Source organism: Nylanderia fulva, unplaced genomic scaffold (genome assembly GCF_048542155.1).
Source record: "Nylanderia fulva isolate GAGA-0341 unplaced genomic scaffold, ASM4854215v1 Scaffold4, whole genome shotgun sequence".
Lineage (NCBI taxonomy): Eukaryota > Metazoa > Arthropoda > Insecta > Hymenoptera > Formicidae > Nylanderia > Nylanderia fulva.
This window is the reverse complement of record NW_028190476.1, coordinates 4,308,960-4,327,105: the sequence shown is the minus strand read 5'-3', so window position 1 is coordinate 4,327,105 and position 18,146 is coordinate 4,308,960. Positions and strand designations below refer to the sequence as shown.

Below are 18,146 nucleotides of genomic sequence, written 5' to 3'. Positions count from 1 at the left end.
AATGACTGAACCATGATCAAAGATAATTTCCGATCAAAGATTAAGGATTACTCCCGTGAGTCACGTGGCCCGTCTAGGAATCAAAGTCTGCCGAAATATAAAATGCATGAAGCGAGAATCCCAGGGGTGCAGAACGTGAAGCCCTCTCTGTCTCTCTCTCTCTCTTCCTCTCCCTCTCTCTCTCGCTGTTTATAAGTGTACATGAGCATGTGCAGGTTCAGAAACGACTCCCACCCACCCATTTAAAGGCAGATGGCATACGATCGTCGCGTACGCACGTGCGCGTGCATCTTGTGCATATATATTGCACGATATCGTAATAATAAAATAGTAAATAGACGACGTAAAGATGAAAAATATTTCCTGAATTGCGCATTACCATTAAAGTGCCGCGGTATACTTACCGAAGATTTTCCGTACGCTTACCTTCCCGTTTATAATTTAAAATTGTTCTCGACGAAAATGTCGAGAGACGCGACTACAGTTTTTCGAAATTCTAAGCAACTAAGAAGACATCCTTTTATTTTTTATTTTTCGCGAAAGAAGAATCTTTTTAAGAGGTAAATTGTAAATCGATAGACCTTATTCTTTCTCTGTTTGAAGTAGACTTGAACGGAATTTCAATTTGAATACGATCGCGTGCACGTGCTCGTTGATAACTCATTGTAAAATATAGCTACAGCATGTGACTTAATACGTGTTAAATAATAAACGATCGAAGTATCGAATCTCGGAACGATTCCTCGAACCATGAGAGGCAGTTTTTTCCCCTTTTTTTTGTTTGCCGTACTATAACCGCAATTATCCACGCTGCGCGAAGGGATAACCTCCCCCTACGAGGTCGAACAATTGGTCGAAATGTAAATGGAAATTGTTCGTATTTTCGACACGTACGACGCATACCTCGCGCGGACATTAGATATTAGATTTAGCGCTCTTACAACTGTCGCCGTACATAATTAGGGGTCGCTTCCCCCGTCGAAACAGATGGCAACCCTTAGGCTACGAGATAATTTCGCGGGGAACAGTTGGGAAAGAGAGTATGGCCCCAGAACAACCCCTCTAATACAAGAGAGAGAGAGAGAGAGAAGAGGAGAGAAAAAGTAAAGGAAGGAGAAAAAAGGGGATGCAATAAGAAAAAAGAGGGGTAGAGGAAAGACAAATGTCCGGTAGGAATAGCGGAGGAGAGCCTCGGGATTTTCCGCCGAAGCGGAAAAACGCGCGCGAGGAAGCGCCGATAATATGACGATATGTTCGATTTTCGCGATCGTTACCAAAAATCTCCACGATAATTCATCGGAATGAGATAAGCGGCCAAGTGGATATCAGGGGCTCGTAATACACCGAGTGTATTACGCATTAAACGTAACGACACGGGCGCGGGGCAATCGGCAGCGAACTAAAGTGGTTTTATTCGTCGTTCCCTGCGATCAGATACGAGAGGACAATGAGAGGGAGGAGGGAGAAATCCACCGCGTATTCCCGATCGTCCGCACCCCTGTCCTCTATCCGTCTCTATCCGACACGCGCTTAGTACGGGGCTACCTAACTAAAGAGATTGCGCCGCTCGCTCGCAGGCAGTAACACGAGAATTGAATGACCGCTGTATAAAATTCGCATCCGCCGGCCACGAACGATAATGGCGCACTCTATACGTCCCGGTTTCAGAACCGGCCAATCTGTGCGACGCGTAGCTTTCCTAAAGACACAATTGGATTTGGAAATCATCGCGTTACTTACTACTAGCTTTATCGACAAAATGTGAGGTTGGACTATGGTAAACTATAAACCTATTTATTGGCTATACGGATTGTTTTTTATCTGAAATTAGAAATTATAGGAAAAAGATTTATGAATTCTAAGCACTCGTAATTCTGTAACCAAGATATATGAAACTGTACACATTGATCAATCGTTTTCCTGTACAAATTAAAGTATTAATGTTAACAAAGGGCGATGCATTCTAATTTCAGGTAAAAAACAATTCGTATAACCAGTAAATAGATTTATAGTTTATCTAATTTTACATTTTGTCGAGATAAAACAGAAAGGAAACTTGTAGATTAGCGTAGGATTCCCTTAAGGGAATCCTAAACGCTGTCCTGTTTTATCGATAAAACATCAATTATTATTGCGCACGCTTTTCTTTTTATTGATTGAATAAAATAATAAATGCTTTTCCACGATTAAAGTACATGTAGAACTAAAGCGCGAGAACCTACCGATTTTATATTGAAAAATTAAAAATCTTTTTTCTTCTCTATTCAACCAATAAGAAGAAAGAGTGCGCAAAAATGATGTTTTATTAATAAAACAGGACGGCGTTTAGGATCCTCCAGCAAATCAGTCACACGATCAAAATTTATCAGAGCATATACTTCTCCGTTCTCTTATTATTTCAAGATTAAGATTACGGTTTTATATTCTCATAATTATTTTTAATGTATTTTTTAAATCTATATTATTTAACTCGTACAATAATAATAATCATTAGAATCAACTAGTTGCGTATTCTTCTGTTTTGCTGTGTATTTAATAGAACTTCACCAATAGCTGCTGCAAACAACAAACTGCTGCAGCAGCATGCTGCACGTAAAGTGGTACCTTAATGCGGATACATGGTTTTTTGGATAACGACCGCGCAATTTTGTTTAAGATTCCAAAGCGTATACAGATCTGAAAGAGAAACTTTATCTCAATATAACTTAATTAAGGTCACTAATCCAATAAGAATCGATTATTCTTCGTTTACTTTCAAATATAGATTTGAAAGGAAATTTAATTATATATAAATATATCGTGCATTGAAAGACTTAGATATTCCATCAAATATAGATAAAGTTTCTAGCGAAATATAGTGCAATTTATTGTCTCTAATGAAAGACTACTAAAAATATCTAACTCGCAAGAAACATTCGAGATGTTACGTCCCTATCTTTGAAATTATACGATTATATTCTGTGTAAATGTTAATGTGTATGCAGTTACACGCGATAATACATTTCTTACATAAATGCTCGTATATATATATATATATAGAAAAGCGGAACGGAAGCGAAGAAAAATGTGCTTCCCCGTGCACGCTACACCACGAGACGTGTAGCGTGATGTAAACGACACCGGGACCGGAAGGAAGGGGTATTAATTTGCATCTGCTTTCGTACACCGCCACACTTCCGAAAATTTTATTCGCCCCCTCTTCTCTCGCGATTTAATTGCGGTATACGCAAAATAATAGAGCAAAGGTAAGGGAGAGAGGGAAGACGACAGGGTAGGGGTTGAAGAAGGGGTTGAAAAGAAAAGTGTAGCGGAGCGCCGAGGGCTTAATACCCGTGTAAGTAGTAGCCACTGCATTACAGTGAGAGATTCATTTGCATGCACTTTTACATCCTTCCGTCCTCAAAAAATATTTATCGCCCGAGGTTTCGCCGTGACGCCCCGCTTATGAATTATGCATGTGGAGCACGCGCGCTGAGGACGTAGCTCATTCCTAGCGCAATTTCGCCATTGAAGCGTAATTTCAGCAAGCTCGGTATTAGAAGCCCTCTCTCCCTCGAGCAGCTTTTTCGTGATAGCGCTTACGAGAAAGGGAGAGAGAGAACGAAAGGACGTGTCATTCGGAACGCGCGCGACGATCATCATCTCAATTGCTCAAAGAGAGGGACGAGTACATAATGCGTATATATTAACTTTATGCCGCGTTATATATATATATGTGTGTGTACGAATAAGTAATATATGTCATTTGTATATATTGTGTTATATTATTATGTATCTTTTTTTGCGCTTTTTCCACTTGACAACATACTAAATAATTTTTTAAGTATCTTTGAACTCTATAAATTACATTCTTAACATTTTTTATATAGTTTATTGCATATTACATTTTTAGAGATTTTTAAAATTGAACAAATAGAGTATATAGCAAAGCAAGAAGATGTTAAAGTAATATATGATTATACGGTGACATTTTTTACCGTGTATATTAAATAAAATACATTAAGTTTCTCGATATATTTTAATATGGAAAATTTAAAATTAAACGTTATACTATATAATTTTATCAAAGACAATCTCTAAAGGCATGTTTTGCTCACATCGATCACTCAGCTTAAATTGGATAATTCGCCATATATACGTAACGCAACAATGCTATAACTATGCCGATACCATTGTCAGCATCAGATTTAACGTGATCAAAATTAAATCCGAGATTATGTGCGGCTTGGATAGTATGCGTTTAAGTCACCATGCAAACAAACACGGGAGACATCAGCGGGATGTATGGTGGATTTGTAGTTTATATTTAGATTGTCACAAACTTGCCCAATGTATGTACGGTTTATAATTAATGCGGCAAAATCAAAGCGTTATTCAGTAAAGCTAATAATAATAATAATAATAATAATAATAATATACATATATATAGTTTTATATCTTATCACAGATCTTTATAATACATTTTAGCAGAAAAACTCGTTTATTAAAGTTAATGCAATTATATTTTCTGAAAATATATCTGGTGTTAGATTGTATCTTTTTATAAATATATAAAAATAATAATAATAATAATAAATATATATAAATTTGTTGAACACTATGAGGTTTTTGGAAACCACATTGCGATTGAATTATTTTTAATAAAATGTTTTCTTCAATTATTACGGAACGTAACGAATAATTATAAATATAATAGCGATTCGGTGAATTAGAAATTAGTCACGTTTCGCTTTGCAAAAATAATATCTCAATGAGAGAAATTGAACATTACCAGTGGTGTAGGCTGCGAATGTTGACCTGCCATTCTGCAGTAGAAGACAAGCGAAAACAAAGACCGCCACCATCCTCGATAGAAAATTAACGGTCATCCCTTTCCTCCTTCCAGCATGTAGCTGCATCACCGATATCCGATAAACAAATCCTATGTCACGAATGTAAGATCCGCATTCGCATATCTATCGGTTCACCCCAATAAAGTCTCTCTCGACCCACTCGCAACTATCTCAAAGACACTCTTCTCCTTCGCTCCGACTCCCTCGGGAACGAGTGTTTTTTGCAGCACTACTCGCTGCCCTCACCTACGCGATCTCTCATTCACGTGGAGCTTATGTCAGGATTTTGTAAAAAATTATGTCCGTCCAGTGCATCCTAAATGTCAACGTGTCCCCGATAAAAAAAAAAAAAAACTAGTAAAACGTCGCGAAAAGTGCTCTCACTTTCGAAAAGCTCGCAAGAAACTCCCTTCGATTCTGTAGGATATGCTGTCCACGTTTAGGGATGAAACACACCTGACATACAACCGCGACTTGGAAAAGCTTCACGTATCGGAGTACGAAACGGCGAGCGCTCCCGAACAAGCGCGCGCTTGGGACGCCCGGCGTCGACTGGCGTGTTCGTAGAGGGAGACCACAGTGGTGCGGCACACACGCCGCGCCGTCCCAGCATCACGGCGCAGATCTCAGCCACCCCCGTACACAAGAGCATCTCACCCTTTCCCCGAATCAGGCCAATCGGCGCGCACGAGTCGCCGCCCATCGCATCGCAGGGGCGGCACCGCTCCCGAATTAAGATTTTCGACTTTTCTTAGTCCAGGGGGGTAGTTCACCCCCCGACCTCCCCCTCACGAACCCCCTTCTCGCGCCAGCTATCTGTCTATTCTCCCTTGCTCCTCTCGCGCGCGCCACGTTCTCTCCCGGCGCCACGCATTGTCTCCTCATTCGAGAGACCGAGGAGACCTGTCCCTCTTCGCAATTATTGTATGTACACGCGGCTTGGGGGGTTTAAAAAGGAAAAACATTCTCTCCGCCTAGGGATAATTCATGTTCGCGCTGCAATAACGCGAATATCCGAATTCTGTGATATCTTTATATTTTATACCCAAAGAGTCGATTTCTCTAACGGCGTTACGAGTTTTTTTTCCGCTCGAAAAACTGGAAAAATCTAATTTTATTCCCGCGTTGCGATCTGGCAATTCGATTATATTTTTATATGTTATTGCTTGTAATGAGATTATAATTTGCTCTCTTTTTCGCCCTCTCTCACTCTATCGTGAATACATATAACATTCATGATCAAAATCATTTTACCAATCGCGCGAGTCGGTTAAAATTGAAAATAGCGCTCGTGAAATATTGGTATGCTACCTTATTATGATATGTATACGCATTAACGCGTAAATAAAATGTTCTATGGAAAAGCGAGATCGTAATATAAAAGTCATGAGTAGTGTATATGTTGTCATCGAACAAAAATTAGCCCATCTCTAACATATTATACAGGGTGTCCGGTAACTAACGGACCAATGATTAAGGGCGGATTCTCTGGCCAATTTTGGAGACGATTTTTCCTTAGCAAAAATGTTGAGAAGTCAATAATTTTCGAGTTATAAGCGATTGAAAAAAATGGGTTAATTTCAGGTAGAGTTTACTATAATAAAATTTTAATTTGAGACTCAGTTATAAAGATACATAATGACAAATATTGGAAAGTTGGAAAAAATGATGACCTTTTTCGACATTTTCGCTGAGAAAAAATCGTTCCCAAATTGACCAAAGAATCCATTTGTAAACGTTGGTCCGTTAGTTACCGGACATCTTGTATATACGTATATTAAAAAATAAGACCTACATATATATTCAATAACAAAATATATATTATACAAGAGACGTACATATATGTATACCATTTTATTATATAACATAACAAACATTATTCATTTCTGATGTTTTTGATGTATAAAAAAAATTTCAATTTAATTGCACAGACAGACGATAATTAATTTAAAGCAATTTCCACGAATTACAATTAAATTGCACACAGATAATTATCGAGAAGGCATATAAACAAGTATCTCTCTCAAAAGAAAAAAAAACGTGGAGTATATTTTACCTCGTCTTCCTTTTTGCTGGTACTCGTGATTTTTAAACAGGACTGTCACGGGAAAAGTTTATATGAAATATATAGCCTGGACGTATCAAATTCCTTTTATTGAATAATAACCGTAGCGCGCGCAAAAACACGGTATAATAGAAACATACAGTCCCACGTTTTACCGAAGAGCAACATCGCGGAACGAAACATACGATATACAAGACTGATGACTACGGTTGATGGTAGAATCATGTAGGATGCGGCCGCGCCGCCATTAGAATAATATCGCCCATTCTTTATCAAGAAGCAAGTCGGAGACGTGCCGTGCACTCATTTCGCGTGACATTTAATTTTCGTGAAAAATCGCCGGCGAGTTTGCTCACACGAAATAGAGCGTAAAACTACCGGAATGAGTTTGGACATACTCTTCCAGATTTCGTGATTTCGCGTCACTCGAAAATGTCCGGACGCGATATACATATATATTCCGCGAGCAAATAATGTATTTCGAAAACGGAAATATCCGCGAGAAGCTCAATCACTGATGTGAAAAATTATGTTTCGAAGGACCCTTTCATTCTTTAATGAAATAATTATAGAAAAAGTTATCAATTATGTCGTCTTGTGGCGGGCAAAAGGTAAGACAGAGCGAGCTTGAGAATAATTAGTTTGAAATGTAAAATTACACAATGAACAAACTTTATAGACTAATAAAATCGGTGAATTTTTATTTCTCGCAAATTCACGCTGTGTACGTGTGTGTCTCTCGAATAAAAATCTGTTTGAAGCGTATAGAACATATTCGAAAGAAGTAATTTAAATTCAAATTTTCTCGATTTTAATGTAATTTTAATGTTGACGCAAGATTGGATTCGGTAGTAACATTGCATAACATATGTAATAAGAGAAAAGTGCGTTTAAAAAATTTGAATTTTTGCGATAATCGGATAGACGGTGCTATCGTATTAAGCCGAATTGAATAATGAGTTTACAATAATATTGACGTTGACAATAATATTTTAATTATACAGTCCATGGAATATAATTTTTATTATCGCTTTTTATTCACAAAATGTGACTCGTATGCTTATTTTTCGACACAGTAATAAACAATGACAGTAGAAAATCGCGAAATAAATTATTTAATAAATATTAAGCGATCTAGAAATAGACGCGTAATTTTATTCCATTTGATACAAACGTGCTTTTTCCTTTTTAATAAAAGGCAGCCATTGCGAGAGTCGTATTAATATACATTCTCTTTTACGAAATTATATCAATTACGGCAGTAACTGTTCAGTTCGATCGCATATCATTTCCATGAAAATTTCAGATTAAACATAGCAATTACATTCGGCTCGTGATTATATATTTTGCCTTTATCGACATTATCTTCAATCGACGTAGGTGAATCGGTCACTTTGTCACTTTGACTATAATTTTCCGGTGTATGATATATTCTACGCATATATTCGTGCATTTGATTTCAATCGTTAGAAAATAAATCGCTTATCATAGTTGCATGCGATATATATATATATTATATTTTGTAGGAAAATTTGACGTTTGATATCTCGCAACATGATTTTGCTTCACAAATAATATACAAGATATCTCACGAAATCAGAATAGATTATATATCTCTCTAGATCAATAGCACAAATATAAAAAAAAAGTTGCGAAGCAAAATGAAATGATACGAGAGTTTATCTTTTTACAACATTGCACTTGTATACGTGCATGCAATATTACATTTCTTATTTAAATGCATTTCTATATTTTCAATAATTTTAAACATTTTTCTTGTCTCTACATGTTTTATATCAGAAATTTTACTAAAGCATATATTTTTCAATTTTAAAAAGTATCTCGAAAAAACCACAATTTTGCAGATACCAAAAACTGTGATATTGTGAAGAACGTACAAATATGAAATGGAATTTTGAGTGTATTAAATTAAACGTTGTATCCTTCATTACACATTTTCGTCACACGCGTCTGGATATATTCGTCGAAAAATTTTCTTAATAAACAACCCTGAAGAGAGAGAGAGAGAGAGAGAGAGAGCTGCGTCTAAAGTTCGAGAGCCGCCAACAAATAAAAGAAGCGAGGGATCAAGCGGATATCCGGAACGGAACGTAGACGTCTAAGAGATGGAGGAAGAGAGAGAAGCTTTCATTACCTTGATGTAAGTTTTAGGCGCGTCTAGGCTGATCCGCAGAACCACCTTTCTAAGAGCGGAAAGAAGATAAACCATCCCCGTCGTTATCAACAGTGTCGTTTCCTGTCTTACGGATCCATCCTTAAAAATCCCGCTTTCCGCCTTTCTCTCGCGTTCTTATCGCCATTATTAGTTATCTCATCGTGTTATTCCGCAAAACTGAGATTGACACGACCGATTATCCGGCCGTGAAATTTTCCTTAAGACCAATTAACCAACCCTACTATCGGCTCTCGCGTACTACGAGTTTAGCTACTTTCATCGTTAAGCAAAACTTCCGCGCTTACGCGAGAACTGCTGATATCTTCGTTAGAGTGTTACAAGGTCATGGAGGAGAGACTGCGCTAATATAATATCGCCTGGAATACGGAAAATCGCGAATACGGAGATCTTTCACGCGAGATATGTGGAACTTGGAGATTCGGTGATCGACCGAGCTTTTAATCTCAAATGCAATTATAATGAGAAATTATAGATAAGAAATTGTTCAATTCTCGTTATTAAAGAACGACACGTCGAGTCTCTCGATATTAAAGTAATGTACTATATTTTATTTCTCCGCTTTCTCGTAAATTATTCGCGTCACACGTGAAGAAAAAAAGCTCACGATGTAATTTATGCGATAATTGTCTCTTGTGCAATCTTGAGAATTCTTGCGGATAAAAATCTGCATACTCTGGAAAGATTCGGTATAAAACTATAAACGGTTTGCAGACGGGAAGTATTGAGCTTGAAGAAAAAGGGAAGAACGGGAAAGAAGAAAGAAAATGATGTGACAATCAGAGGCGAGTTTTTGCCCGGGACACATCTGGTCTCTTATTTTCATTTTCTCCGTCAAATGATTTCTTCCCTACTTTCCTCCTAACTGAAAAACTCTGCTCGTACCATCTCTTCATCGCGAATACGTCGTCTTTTCCCAGTAACTTTCCTTATCAATTCGCATAAGATAGAATAATGTTTTCCCGCGTGGGAGAAACGAAGCGATTCTCAATTAGACAACAATTTTCAAAAGCGCAACCATTGTTCGCGCATTTGTTTCATACATTCATATACATATACATACGTGAATACGCGTTTCAACTCGATAATTTTTATCGAAAAATTGTAAAATCGAAAAAGCCAACAATTATATTTTTCGAGAATAACAAACGAAATTTCTTTATTGTATGAAAATACAATAAAATCCATCGGAATGATTGTGATATCGAAAATAGATGTGACATTTTATGGCAGACTGTATAAATCACAATCGTCAATATTTGATTTCGCTCGATTATTTCTTAGTTCAAGTGATTATCGCTTAATGTAACAATTCTAACAATTATAAAATCAATTAAAAATTCATTGGAGATTATTGAAATAATTTTCGATGTCAAATGATACATATTAAACTCCGGAGTTACAGTAACTCGATTAGAACGAACGATTGAACTGTTTCATATATGAAACATGCGTTTATATATAAGGAAGGGGAAAATATTCTTCGAAAATTAATATATATATATATATATATATATATTCATATATACGTGTAAATTCGATTCTACCAATCTCGCGACGAGATTCAACGGATCAGTCTCAATTCGACGATACATTATTATCTTCGGTCGACCAGACCGGTTTCCTTCGGCAAACAAAACTCCGTAAGCGATAGACAATTGCAGTTTCGAGACTCTCCGAGTACTCTACAGCCAATTAAGATTCAATACAATCGATGAGAGACTATTCAAACGATGAGACAATCGGAATGTAATTGCGTCGCCCCGATCCCACTGAATACCAATTCATTTTCCGAAGCCCGCCACCGTGCACCTTCGTCCTTTCACTTCCACCCTCCGTCCTGCCAAGACCGCTTTTGTCTTGTAGAAATCTTCTTACCGAGTCCGCGCGAGCGCCAATTCTGAAAGTTTAAATTTCTTTTCCTCGCGCGTCTCTTCTCTCTCTCTCTCTCTTTCCTTTCTGTCAAACCCTCGTCCTACCTGTCCTCTTCGTCCCTTTCATGTTCACCACGCCCTCCCGTGGAGCGAGATCTGGAAGAGGGCAGGAAAAGGTGGATTGTGGGTAGCCACCCCCGGGAGACACGTAATTACGCGGCCTTATATTTCACAAATATTTCGCTAGTGTGATTAATGACGCGTTCCTCGTCCTCGGTGGATGAAGTAATGTACGAAGAACGACGCAACATCCAAATCATCGCGATAGCGGCGATGATAAGTGACACGATGGGACGTTGCTATATTGGGTTACGCAAGAGACGCTTAATTAACTATCATTCCCGAGTGAAGGGTGACAGATGTCAAACCATTTTTTTCCCGCGCTGAATAAACAACGAGTCGTCATAAATAACTGAGTATTATTAAAGTTTCCGAAAATAAGGCGACTACAATAGGTATTATCGCGAATTCATCGTAAGATCATATCTCTCACCGCTGTGTTTCTCTCTTTCGAAAAAAATATCTATATATACAGGCTGTCTGACATGAGGCCGTCGTTTTTAAATTAAAATTTTATTAGAGTAAACTCTACTTGAAATTAATCGGGGAATGTGGTTTTGTTAATATTTTATTTCCATAAGGCTTAGTTTGCGAAAAAAACCTTCAATCGCTTATAGCTCGAAAATGATTGATAGCTCAATATTTTTACCGAGGAAAAATTGTCTCCGAATAACAAGATCCACTTGTATATTTTCGATGTGACACCTAATATCAGACACCCTCTATATATAAATATATATATGGTATATATAAATCTACGAAAAAAATTGACGCGATTAATTGACTGACGATTTTCATGACAGCCCTAGGATTTAGTCAGAAATAAAATCGCGTCTCCTCGATACTGAAACCTACCCCCAGCATCCCTGGTTCGACGTGAAGTGCTCTCTCGTGGACGAGATAATAAAATTCCCGCGTTTCCGATTTTTATCTCGAGCCGAGACGTAAGGTGTCCGCGCGCTAAAAGGTTCGATATATTTTCGGAATAACTTTAAAGAGCACCGCACACACACACACATACGATGCGCCGCATATCCCGAAAGGGGAATGTGTAAAAAAAAAAGGCAAACGCGCGCGCTCGATCCAGCTTCGACGGAGAGGTAATAAAATTGTTTGTTTTAACGGGATAAAAATGCAGAACCCCCTCGCCGTGAAAACGTGCCTCTTTTAAAGTGTTGATGGGAACGCGATGCCTATCGCGGCCGAAATATATACGGCGGAAGCCCGAAAACAGAGATAGAGCACGGCGCGAAAGAACCATTCGCCGACGTTGTTGTATCAAGGCAGAGAGAGAGAGAGCGGGCTCGTGTAAAAGTCGGATTGCGAATAATAAAAAAAAAAATATATACCGTGGTCGAGTATCGTCGAAAACAAAGAGAGAGAGAAACGGATATATAGCTCGGCAGATATATCAAAGAAGAGGCGCGAGACAGAGAGAACAAAATGTGTTCCTCCCCGGTTTTGCGACTCCGGGACAGCTATGCGCGCTATCGACGCATCAACACGTTTTGAGCTTTTGAGCTTGGAGCTTTTAAAATCTGTCACCGACACACATTAACCGTTACGCACTTCGAGCCCGGCTGCACAATACGCGGACGCGCACGTTGCTTGTTTTCGAGCCCGTTGTACCGAATGCAAACATAGCTGTGTATCGTCCCGGCTATCGACACGCGTTGTTCTCTCCCGTTGGACGCCCCTACGTTCGCGGAGTCGGGCGAATTTGTAGCACACATGTTGCTCCCTTAAAATTGATCCGACTGCGACAAAAAATGTCAAAATAAGAGAACGAATGACGAATATGGTAAAAAAAAAAAAAAAAAAAAATACTCTCGATGACGTTTCCTCTTTGCTCGCGACTTTCGGCTATATTTTATATCGAGACGCGCGTTATCTGAAATCCTTTTTCGTTAAATATAATTTTTCCCGACAAAACTGATGAATGCAACGAAAATCCTAAAGTGGCCCTTCTGTCACCTAAGATCGCGGGGTGTAATAAAAATCGAAGGATGTCCCAGCGGGTTTCGGTACGTATAAATTCGCGGTCAGGCCGCCTCTCTTTCTCTCTCGCCTTCTCTATAACTTTTTTTTTTACGCAGCCACGATTTATGAAGACTTCAGCGCGATAGGTGGCGACTGGGCGCGGAACGGCCCCTCAAAATTGATTAATGAACGAGGCCGGCCCGATCGATTCGATTAAACCAGTGTAAACGAAAGGGCGACCGATAAATATCTGCCGATATAAACGTCGACGTTACGTCGTGACTTTTCCATAAATCAAAACCCCCGTCCGCGTATGTGCCGCGTAAACGTGCCAACGTGCCCAACAATAACAATCCCCCTATATAGCCGGGATCAGGAACAACCGCGATAATTGACGCGTACGCGTGACACAATCGTTAAAAAAGATCGTCGCTCTCTTTCTCTCGCTCTTTCTCTCTCGCCTACGGCGCGTATTATTACGTCCTATATAAAATATTAAGCGCCGCCTAATTAACCATAAATTGCAATGCCCAGCGAAAAATCATTAAAAAAACAGATACGTTAGAAAATGAAATAATTAAAGATTTAATCGCTCGTATACGTTGGAAAATTTGTAATCAGTTACGTCGTTGATCTAACACTTGATTGATATAATTCCGCGTTTATTTATGAACCGAGAAAAAAATATTTTTGCAACTATAATTGCATTAAAATAATTATAATTGAGATTTTTCTATTTTTATATAGTCGTTACTATACCCTATAATAATAAATCTTTCCCTCTCTCTTTCACGTAGTGATAATAATCCGAAATATAGTTGGTATTAAAAATAACTGTAAATTATGATAATTTGTGGCCCTCAATGTGAATGAAGATAAATGAAACTAAAACTTATGCAATAATAATTTTACGACATTGAGAATCATTTATAAAAATTGTTACCATAATGACTTAAATTATAGTAAACACCGATATGGATAAAAAAATATTTAATTGAATGTTTAATGTTCAATTTTCCCAACATGAAATACATTTCTGTCGCGTATTCTATAGCCAGATGATCTGCATATCTATACACGCAGAGACACAGTTATACATCCATTTCTCTGCGTATACTTATATAAGAGAGAGATTTTACACAAATCTGAAGAGAGCAAGAGAGAGGATATGCGCGAGAGTATATCTGCGTCAAGGCTGTCACTGACAGCCCTGTCTTCACAGGCAAATTTCACTTTTTGTCAACGAACGGTTGCTTGAAAGGAACGAATATTGGATTCGGTTATTACTTCTTCGACCTTCGTCCGATCTTCTATACCTCCTCGATTTATCTCCGCGTAACAAACTGCATGTGCAAAATCGATTCGATTTTACAATAGCATATATACATACATATATGTATGTATATTTATTTATACGTGCAATTATTTATTTTATAGCGCGAGAGAAAATTTTATTTTGTTGGGTTTTAAAAATTAATAATGAAAATTATTTTCTACACCAAAAATATAATACATAAAATTTTAAATAAATAAATAAAAGTAAAAAGTAAATAAAAATAAATGAATAAAGTTACACACTCCATGGCTGCAAAAAAAACACAAAAATGTGAAATACGCTGTTATACGCGATATTCATCCAAGAAAAGACAGATTTCGCAAAAATAATAGAAAATAAAAATTGTCGCAAACTTTGAAAAAATTCGGTGCAAATTTTTGCGTGTACTCTGCGAAACCTTTGGCAAAACGCGATACATTTAATAAAGCGACACGAAACGTAAAAAAAAAACAGAATAAAAATGTAATAATTAATAGTTACAATAGGTGACACATTTGTGAATCTTTATATATTCTGTGTTTGTAACGCATATATTAATTCAGTCAATTAATAATATTTTGTCTTTTGCCTGAAAAATGCATTCGCACAGAGACGACCGATATAATTGTGAATCATATGTATTGCATAAAGCATAAGTTTATTCACTTGTCGACTACAATTATAATGTATAACGTGCGATATAATGCGCTGTCATGAATTTGCTACAATTATATCAACGGCAAACAGTCGAAAAAGCTTGAATAGAATGCGACATGTACGAGTTTTGTAATGGAATTTAGTTGGAGTTTATTATATACGACTCACGCCGGGTTATGTTTCGAAATCAGTATCTATATTAATATGACTGCACACACATCACGTTGAATTTCAAAACAAATATTTTCGTTCGAACATGCAACATGTGATATAACGATAATTACTAGCCTACGTAATCTGATCTACTTATATTTAGAGAATATAATATTATAATTAACTAAATTTAAATTTAATTAGACTTATTGACGAGTTCAATAATAAAGAGTAAATTAGTCATTTCCTCATAATTTATTATCGTTGATTGTAAATATTTTATATTTTCGAAATATAAATAAAGAAGAGTTGCTGAAAATCAATGCCTTAAACTAGAAGATTTCATTATATACAACCTAGCTGGAATAATAAGTAGTCTAGCTCGAGTATAGCGCAGCCGTTTAAATTCCATTATTTTTCCCTCAACAAATTGCCAATTCCTGATCAGACCGCACCTTACCGAAACATAATCAATATGCTGGACTAGGAAAAAGAGAAAGAAATAGAGAACGTATAGATGAGACAAAAATACATTAGCTAATACGGTAACAGAGTTTCTTACTTAAAAAGCGAGACGAGATAAATGGTACGATAAGCATCACCGGTTGTGATTAAGAAGAAAGTGCATTTCGTGATTTATCATAAAATCTATAGTGAGATGTACAGTTTCCTAAATATATTATTTAGCAATTGTTTAAACTGTGTGTTTTGATTTTTTATTTTACAACGTCGACGAAATAATTTCTTGACAAAATAAAAAAATTGAATAAATTTTATTAAGAAGATTAATATCGATGAATCTGAAGGGATTAATATAATAATAGCGACTATGTATGGATTAAATTTAAATGCGTATCATAATTTTTCAATGAGAGAGAGAAAAGTATTAATTTTATATATTTAAACTACTTGAAATTTAAATCATTAATAAAGAGTTCAAAATATTAACAAAAAATTGATATTATATAATATTAGCTTGTTCGTGTCATCAATATTAGAGAAATATTATATCAAAATTGACATGAGTATATTTAAAATTTTAAATAGACATTTTCCTATTTCTCGTTGTCACCAATCAAATACTACATTTTATAAGAACTATTGTAAATTTCTAGCAAGTTTAGTTAGCTTATTCATTAGAATTTAAAGTTTTTGTTCATTTATATGCTAAATCAGGTATTGCATCGAAAGTTCTCTGAATCTGGAAAGTTTCTTCCTCTGGCTTTATTTGACGAATTGCATAATCTGAATAACAGTACAATAACAGAGTATCTTTTTAATAATATTACGCTATATTTTATATATTCGTAAGTATCTAAATATGTTTCATTTTTATTCTTATTTTTTACGATAATTTTTATTACGTTTCCAATGAATATTCAGCATTCCGTTTTAGTTTTTGGGGATCAATTTCTCAGACCTCAATTTTTGCTCTCTCATTTAAAAAAGACTATATGTAAAAAAGAAAAGAGAGAAAAAGATTTGAAACAACATCATCAAAAAACTGTAATGCAAGCGAACGAAAAGAACAATCTCTCTTCGGTAAATATCTGTATAAAGTTTTCGTTCCGAAACTTTTCCGAGTTAGGCATGAAGAATCGAAAAAAACAAAATGGCATATCGGTTTTGGTATCTTTTCTCTACTTCGAAGCAGAGGACGGAAAACGGGATTCTCCGATACAACGGCAAACTCCGTTTCATTTTAATGTTAGTCCGACGACACACGTTATGACGACGGAACAGTCCACGAGAGAGAGAGAGAGGTGGGTACATATAGGTAGAGTAGAACGATGGGACATAGGTATAGTGAACAGTGTGTCGACGTAGGGAGAGTCAAAAGGGAGGGACGCAGCGCTAGAGCGAGGTGTTAGTTTCCTGGTCGGATATTAGCTGTCACGCGGCTCACTGGACAGGACACACCAGACGTATACACAGTGAGGACACGGTGTATAAGGTAGCACCGACGCCCTAAGTACGTCGGACAAGCCCCGACATTGAGGAGAGAAAAAGAGGGAGCGAGCTCTCTCGTCCGCATTTTATGTATAGAAAAATCTGATCGCGAACCTTACGGAAACCGGATTCGGCATTCGAGCGCGAGAAATTCTCAGATATAAACCAGGCCTACATTCGTGCGCCGCCATACATTCCTATTCTTTCTTTCTCTCACCCGAGCGTTTTACTTTCTCCTCCTCTCTCTCTCTCTCTCTCTCTCTTTCTCTTACAGAGGAAAACATATCTACAGAGACACGTCAGATTGATCGGCCGATATAAGAAACTTCACCGAGAGAAACCTTCGCTCCGAAAGATATCCGAGACATAATTAATACGTCTTAAGGGAATGCTGGCTATGTTTTATTGGCAAATATTATTTTTACTCAACTCTTTACTGGTTATACAGAACATAAAATCCTTTATTAGAATTAAAGTATTCATAATAACAAATCTGGGATACTGTATGTGTATTTAAAAAGAAACCAAAAAAGTTAAATAATTACAGTTTTCTTATCGTTTAGATTAGGTTGACCTAATGCAAAAGACCGATAAAAAACTGTAATTATTAGCTTACTTGTTTTTTTTTTATATACTTTACGAATACTTTAATTCTAGAAAAGGATTCTTCATTCTGTATAGCCAATAAATAGTCAAATGGAAATAATATTTATCGATGAGACAGACAGATAGTTAGCATCCCGTTAACGTTTTTCGCAATCGCAAACTTGCCCTCAAATTGGAAATTTCGCTGTCACATTATATATGCCAATTAAGAAATTGAGAAACGAAATTTAGTCCTTTCAAAACGCGAAAGAGCAAAATTTATAAATCGCGCCGTTGTTTACGCGAAATTTCCGCGTTTCATACATCCAAACAACTGAAATCTGACGTGTAATTTCATTCCATCGATTTATTATTCAACACATCGCGCTAAATATTGCCCGTTTATTTTCTGCGATGTACC

The 18,146-nt window shown here is 36.9% G+C and overlaps 1 protein-coding gene across 1 annotated transcript in view; it reads right to left on the bottom strand.

Annotated features, from left to right (window-relative positions):
- Nucleotides 1-5,389, bottom strand: part of LOC114936231 (lachesin) — a 232,193-nt gene extending 226,804 nt beyond the window's left edge. The window contains exon 1 of the mRNA XM_029309361.2: nucleotides 4,772-5,389. Within this exon, the coding sequence (XP_029165194.2) occupies nucleotides 4,772-4,898 (127 nt within the window). The 5' untranslated portion in view covers nucleotides 4,899-5,389. The remainder of the gene's footprint in view (nucleotides 1-4,771) is intronic.
- Between the last annotated feature and the right edge of the window lie 12,757 nt (nucleotides 5,390-18,146).